The sequence below is a fragment of the Neolamprologus brichardi genome, chromosome 15 (assembly GCF_056152115.1).
Source record: "Neolamprologus brichardi isolate AB-2024 chromosome 15, ASM5615211v1, whole genome shotgun sequence".
In the NCBI taxonomy this organism is placed as follows: domain Eukaryota; kingdom Metazoa; phylum Chordata; class Actinopteri; order Cichliformes; family Cichlidae; genus Neolamprologus; species Neolamprologus brichardi.
The window spans coordinates 30,288,535-30,296,373 of NC_142118.1; the positions used below are offsets into that span (position 1 = coordinate 30,288,535).

The window sequence follows — 7,839 nt, forward strand, 5'->3', positions numbered from 1 at the left end:
GTCCTGTATGAATATGATTTGACCCAGTTTCCCTACCTACTATATTAATACAGCACTTCAACAGGTTGAAATACACCTCTGCAACTGCTTTATGTTCTTTGTTTTAGAGTGGGAAGAAAAGCAAAATAAAAAATGCTGTTTAACACTTGTCCTGCTGGATGATTTTCACACTTGCTTCATAGCAAATTGCTATAAAAATGAGCCCAAGTACTCCTTGGCTGCAGCCAAGGTGCTGCCAACCAACCCACTTACATACTGTTCAGGATTGAATCATATCCTTAGGTATTTATCTTCTATGCTGAGAGACGTTGTAGCTTAATATTCATTGTCTTCATATTAAAACTAGATATACCGTAAAGTTCTCATTTGTCCTGCAAAAGATGTCATTTGTTGGCAGGACTTAAATGTGCTGGAGAACACAGCGATGTGATTAAAATTCTTACACACTCTCACAGTCTAAAATACTTTGGGGCAGACAGCTTATTATGGCATTCCCTTTCAAGTCTTTGGAATAAACTTATCACTGTAATGCTCTTCAACAGATCTTACACTGAATCACATCCCCTTTGGCATATCAGGAAACTTCAGATGGAGATGAAACGAGAAGGGGAATAAATAATCTTTTAGACATGCAAGCCAGCCTAATCAGCAGGAAGACAAACAGCTTGAGTTGAAAGAAAGGTCAACCATTAGCATTGCTGTTGTCAACTCATCAAGACCAGCAAGTCTCAGATGTATAGAGATTTATGAAGATGCATGTCATCAACACTACACATCACATTGTAAAGGTACTCATAGCATATTTGAGACCATCTGCAGTAAACAATATCTGTTAAAATGTTGCGATTTTTTTTTTTTTTTGTCCTATGTAACTTAAAGTAACAGTTTTCCACAATGTTCATTTCTATCTCATTTTATTAGTTAGCTGCTTCACTTCTTGCCTACGAGCATGTCCAGCGATTTAGCTGGACATGTGCTGCAGCGATTCTGAAGTGAAGACTGCAGCTGCTGAGAGTCCACTACTGCTGAACCTTTGGATGGCCGACAAAACGGATCTTCCGATGTTTTCAGCTAAATCGCTGGACGTGCTGGTAGGCAAGAAGTGAAGCCGCTTATGGTGTTAGAAGTGACCATCAAGAGAGAGCAGACACAATCTGACCACTACCGGCACACTTTTGCACCGGAGGTTTTTGTAAAGCTTTTATTTTGGTATTTCCGTTGGTCCGTACAATAAATTTGCATGTTAGCTAAATATTTAGTTTCCTGTAACATTTAAATTTAACACTTAACATTTAGATTTAACATTTAGATTTAAATATAATATTTAGATTTAATATTTGACATTTAGATTTAACATTTGAAATTGTGCTTTAAATATAAAAAGTTACAAATATTTTACTAAATGTTGTAAAAAAACATGACTCAAAAAAACATGTTTTTGTAAGGTTTTGAGCTAAATGTGGAAAAATGTTGCTGTTAATTTCAGCCGGCATTAGAGCCGGCAGTGTCACCTCTGGGAGCAGCCACCTCATTCCTACGAATTTTCCACACCGTCTGGTAATCAAGCTGTCGGTATTTAGGGCCAGTTTTCTCAGCCATTCTTCGCCAGATCTTCAGCTAACCCTAGTTAGTGCAGGCTGCCACAGTTTTGTGTGACTCATAGAAAATTACTTTAACTTACCTTGTGCTTTCTGTTTCTCAGCTACTCACCAGGCTGCCACTTTCTACCTCTGAAAATAATCCTCTCCTCAGGACGTTGGGCCTCTCGACAACTTCACAGCCACAGTTCTTGCCCATTCCACTTACTTGCCTGCCTCCCTGCTGCAGTAATTGGAACAACTTAGACCAGGGGTGGGCAAACTTTTTGATTCGTGGGCCACATTGAGTTCTAACATTTGACAAAGGGGCGCAACAGGAGCAGATTCTCAAGATGGATCTGAGGTGTAGCTCTGTTAACTTGGATCTGTGGCTGGCTTTGTTGATGTTCATGACGCTGAATGTCTGTTCACACACAAAGGTAGAGCTGAACAAAGCCAACATCATCTGCGCTTTTCGCCTTAGATTTGGAAACGCGGCATCATTGAGTGAAGCATAGAAGTCATTTAGTTTCAGAGAGCTGAACTTCTCTGGAGCTGTTTTGGGGTCTTGTGACAGAGGAAAGGCCACCAACTGAAGTGACTTGTCAATTTTATCGAAATCCAAAAACCGACGGCAGAATTCTCCGTGCAGTGCATCCAGTGACTCACTGTATTTCTTTACTTTTGCTCCGGCCTCTTTCAGCGTGGCTAGTGTAGGAAAATGAGTGAATGACTTGTTCAAAATCTGCCTGGAGAATAAAGCCAGCTTGGATTTGAAGGCTTTCACGTTTGTGTGCATGTCATGCACAAACTGCTCCTTCCCCTGCAGTTTCACGTTGAGCTCATTCAAGTGTGAACATACGTCCGTAGCCAGTGTTGGGGAGTAACGGAATACATGTACCGCCGTTACGTATTTAAAATACAAAATATGAGTAACTGTATTCCGTTACAGTTACCGTTTAAAAAGGTGGTATTTAGAATACAGTTACTTTGTTGAAATAAATGGATTACACGGCGGTACTTCCCTGTTTCATATTGTGGCGGGTCAGGACTGTTTGGGTTTTGTTTGACAGCTACGTTCTGTTGTTCCAGGCGGCAGCGTTACGGTTGCCATGGTTACAGGGTGACGCTCTCTCTCTGCGTGTTTCCTGGGTGAGAGAGGCCTTTTTGTTGTTGTTGTGCTAAGCTAATAGGCAGAATGCTACAGGTATAGCTCTAAAGAATGTAGCATCATGGGCAGTGTAGTCCGTGCTGCAGGGAGAATGGACCGCCATACACGTTATGTGTCTGTGAGCGAGGGAGGGAGAAAAAGGAAAAGTACGAGCTGTCATCAGCAAAAACGGGAGCTGGAAGCATGTAAATATAATAATAACCACTGCAGCCAAGAAGAGAGCCTGACGAGCCCAGTTGTAAGTAAGCTATTAAGACTCGACTGTACACCGTGTCCGTGTTTTCCTCTGAAACAATAAGTTCTGTTGGAGCAGCCTTTCAACGCCTCTCTTGGTCTCTCGTTAGCAAACTTGACCCAGACAACAAAGTAAAGCTAGTTTTCAGCTACGAGCCGACACAGAACCCACCGTATTAGCCAGAGGTCCCTTTACTACGGTTCGGAGCCGCGGACCTTCAGTAACAGTAATAAATCACAGCAATAGTACATTCATGTAGTTGTAAACAGCATGATAATATATTAAGTAATCCAAAGTATTCAGAATACGTTACTCTCATTGAGTAACGTAACGGAATACGTTACAGAATACATTTTGGGACATGTATTCTGTATTCTGTAATGGAATACATTTTAAAAGTAACCTTCCCAACACTGTCCGTAGCAAACACAAAGTCACACATCCAGCTCTTGTTGCTCAGCTCAGGAAATTCATCATTCTTCCCCTGCCACTCCAAAAACACGCCAATCTTCTCTTTGAGCTCCCACACTCGTTGAAACACTTTGCCCAAACTCAACCAGCGGACACGGGAGTGATAAAGCAGGTCCTGGTGATCCGCATCAGTTTCCTCCAGGAACACAATGAACTGACGGTGCTGAAGTCCCCATGTGCGTATGAAGTTGACAAGTTTCACCACAGGATTCACAACATGATTCAGCTGTAACACCGATTTACATAGAGATTCCTGGTGGAGGATGCAGTGGAGGAAAATGACATTCTGGTCAGGGTTTTCATCTTTCACTTTATTCTGGATTCTCCTCAGCAGGCCAATGTTTTTTCCCTTTAAATTCGGAGATCCATCTGTGGTGACGTTAACAAGCTTACTCCAGGGAAGCTTCATGTTTTCGATGGCAGCAGACACCCGTTCAAACAACTCCTCTCCCCGTGTTTGTCCTTTCAGAGACTCCATTGTCAAAAACTCCTCCGTTATTTCAAAGGTTTCGTTGATTCCTCGGATAAAAATGAGGAGCTTAGCAGTGTCTTTGACATTGTTGCTTTCATCCAGTGCTAAAGAAGTTCTGGGTCCTGCTGAACCAGCACACTGCTGCGTAGAAAACCTCGCTTACTACCACACAGTGATAAAACACAGCCAGCATGATCCTACAGATGTTAAAGGACCTGAGCCTCTTCAGTAGATACATGCAAGTCTGGCCCTTCTTAAAGACATTGTTCCCAGTCCAGTTCAATGTGCTGTCTATGTAGACTCCTATTGTATTGTATAGTATTGTATTCAATCTGCATTCATCAGCCACCTCAATATTCCTTTTCCTCTAATGATGACCGGAGAGGGAGTAAAAACCTGCTTCCTAAAGTCCACATTGAGTGCCGTGGTTTTGGTCATGTTCAGCTGTAAATAGTTGAGCTCACACTACTCCACCGAACTGTCTGCTATGAGGGGCCGTACAAGCCAAAATTCATTCTTTCACTCTCAAACACATACATTCTTCTTTCACACAAATATATTTTCACTCTCACATGCATATATTCTTCTGTCAGACTCACCTATTGTCACTCTCACATACATATATTCTTCTTTCACATACATATACTTTCACTCTAGTGATGGTAAATTTGATTCTTTTTACTGAATCGAGTTTTAATGAGTCACTCAACAAAGTGAATCAGGTTTTTTGAGTCATTTGATTCACTGAGTCAGTTGACCAGAGAGTGCAAAAAATGTACATTTTCACTCAAACTTAATTTGTTTCTCTTTTCATGTAAATCCAACTGCTAAGATGAATGATTCTAAAAAAAAACCCAACTATTTTATAGAGCAAAAAAGAGCAAAAACATTTCTAAAATTAAGCAATTTCCTATCAAAATTGCTTAATAAACATTTATTTTGTTTATTTTTATTTTATTAGTATTTTCCTTAAATGTGTTAAATATATATTTTCTCATCTAAATGTCCACTGAAATGTGAGCCAGGGGGTGGTAATGCGCCCTAACATTGGTTGCCAACCAAGAAGACGAAGAAGCTGTGAGCCAGGAGGGAGGGGGTGAGTGAGTGAGTGATTCGTTCGCTCTATGATTCAGCACAGGAGGGAGGGGGTTAGTGAGTCCTGAGTAATTCGCTTAAGCTTACGATTCAGCACAGGAAGGGAGGGTGTGAGTAGCTCAAATGTGCTGTTAGCATGTTAGCAGAGCAATGCTACTGTGAACCGAGGAGCTATTTTCTTGATGTGAGCTTCTACTCAGGGTTTTTTCTTCCAGTTCAGAGCAGATTTTTTTTTTGTTAAGATACTGGATGTTGTGTTTTTCTCCACAATTGTAATTATAAGCTAGATACATTGCTGCTAACAGCAACAGGGATGAGTCAGTGAGTCAGTTGGGCTTGTGAATCATGATTCATGAGTCAGTAAAGTGATTCTCGAGTATTGAACGATTCGTTCATGATTCACGCATCACTATTTCACTCTCACATAGTTTTATTTTAATTTTTATATTTAGATATTTTTATTCTCATGTTTACACATATTTAACACACACATTGCAATATTGTGCTCTCTTATACATGTATTTTAATGTACATATTTACAAATTTGCACTCTAACATACATGCATTTTCATTTATGCATTCCTACATTTTGCTCTCATTTACATGCATTCAATATGCATTTAATCTCACAAATAATATATGTATGTAAGAAGAGAATGCATACATGTCTGAAGAAAATATATGTATGCAAGAGAATAATGTATGTGAATGAAAGCATATAGTGGAAACGGAAGGAGTTTAATGAAAACAGAAGGCTGGGTGTCTGTACCGCTGTGATTGGCTGAGAAGCACGCGCGGGTCACTTTCAAGTGTCTGACAGCATGGAGGGGGGAGAAGAAACTCGAGGGGCCTTTCTCAATATGCGTACTTGTGCGTACTTGCGTTCTCGTGTACTCGTGATACGTCATCAGTCAGAGACCAAGTACTGTTCCAATTCGAAGTATGCATCAAGCCGAGAACGCGAAAAAGTCCCGGATGTGTTCTCGCTCCGCCCGTTTTATCGAGCATGCATCGGTGGTGACTTGTGTGGACTTGGTACAGCTAAATATCCCAGAATGCATTTCGTCCAAAACTCAAACGCGGCAATGGTGGACGAACGGGGCTAAAAACTTTTAAATATTACTCTTTCTAACTTTTAAGTTATTTTCAAGCGAGAATGTAGCTGTGTAAACTTCAAATATCTGCTCGATTTATCAAGATATCATATATTTCCAAACGCGCTTCGACGTTTTCGGAGACGTCTGTGACCCGCCAGCTCCATAGCAGACAGCGAGGTCGAGGATTAGTAGAGCCGGCGAGAACAGCGGACTCCCGGTGCATCGTTTTCAACCCCCCCGCGGTCTTTTCGCTACTCAGGTTAAACAAACCCCAAACCCCAGTAGCTGTCTATTGTATTGAGTGTCCACTAAAATAAAAATAAAAGTGTTCTAACATCTTACCTGCTTGTTTTTATTAAGTTATGTACACGTATGTACATGTACACTATTTTTATTAATAGAGATTTCACTACTGAGGTTAAACATGATATATAAGTCACTTAGATCACTTCTAAATGTTAATGTTTGGTTTATTTCAGTGTTTTATTTGTTCCTGAGTAAACCGGTTTGGCTGTGATTAAAGTTAAGCTTCATAACATATTACTCACAGTTAAATTAAGGACGGCAGTAAAAACTCCGGACCTGTGACATCATCAAGTATGCTGGTGTTCCAATTGTACAAATCGCGAGTCCGTACTCGCGTTCTCGGCGAGTCCGTACTCCCGTGCGTTCTCGGCAAGTACGTACTCGCGTACTTGAGAACTGAGAAAGGGCCGAGTTCTTCAGCAAGCTATCTATGGCGTTATTTTTGTGCCACTATTCTGAGCGCACGTAAAAAAAATTTTGAGCGCAAGTAAAAAAAACGTTTGCAGGTGCAAGTGTTGCATTTTGAGGAGAAATTTATTTTGAGCGAAGAAAAGCTGAATTTGAGTGAACAAAATTCATTGCTGCATGCAAAAAAAGTATTTCAGTGTTTGCTATTATCCATACACACACACAATAGCAGCCCCTCTCGCTCAGTTTTTGTATTTGCGCTCGCTCGCAATGTGTTGCTCACGCTATTAACATTTCTGCCCGTGCACGCTCAACTCTTTGTGTACGCCGTTATATTTGTGCCACAAAACCAGCCAATCACAGACTTGGATGCAAAAATATCTGATTGGCTGTTCTGGTCTCCAATCAGCTCGAAATGACGAAATGCAATATCCCAGAATCCATTTTGTCCAAAACTCAAACGAGGCAGTAGTGATGGGATTTCCGGCTCTTTTTAGAGAACCGGCTCTTTCGGTTCGACTCATTAAGAAGAGCCGGCTCTTTCGGCTCCAAACCGGCTCTTCAGGTTCAGTCTTCAGGTCCTTTCATTCCTTCATACATTATTCTCTTGCATACATATATTTTCTTCAGACATGTATGCATTCTCTTCTTACATACATATATTATTTGTGAGATTAAATGCATATTGAATGCATGTAAATGAGAGCAAAATGTAGGAATGCATAAATGAAAATGCATGTATGTTAGAGTGCAAATTTGTAAATATGTACATTAAAATATATGTATAAGAGAGCACAATATTGCAATGTGTGTGTTAAATATGTGTAAACATGAGAATAAAAATATCTAAATATAAAAATTAAAATAAAACTATGTGAGAATGAAAGTATATTTATGTGAAAGAAGAATATATGTATGTGAGAGTGACAATAGGTGTGTCTGACAGAAGAATATATGTGAGAGTGAAAATATGTATGTGAGAGTGAAAGTATGTGTGTGAAAGAAGA

At 40.2% G+C, this 7,839-nt stretch overlaps 1 protein-coding gene across 1 annotated transcript; it reads right to left on the reverse strand.

Moving 5' to 3' along the window:
* Window positions 1–1,698: 1,698 nt before the first annotated feature.
* Window positions 1,699–3,932, reverse strand: LOC148098567 (general transcription factor II-I repeat domain-containing protein 2A-like). The gene is made up of 2 exons (XM_087852872.1): window positions 3,414–3,932; window positions 1,699–2,454 (listed from the first exon to the last, which is right to left on the reverse strand). Exons 1-2 carry the CDS (start codon window positions 3,930–3,932, stop codon window positions 1,699–1,701), a joined length of 1,275 nt encoding a protein of 424 aa, XP_087708998.1.
* Window positions 3,933–7,839: the final 3,907 nt, after the last annotated feature.

Bases quoted from the DNA above. Each gene is read 5' to 3' on its own strand.
- LOC148098567 (XM_087852872.1), bottom strand. From the start codon at position 3,932: ATGGAGTCTCTGAAAGGACAAACACGGGGAGAGGAGTTGTTTGAACGG. The intron at 2,455-3,413 runs GTGTTTGCTACG...CGTTACTCCCCA, and splicing joins AGAGCTGGATGTGTGACTTT to ACACTGGCTACGGACGTATG.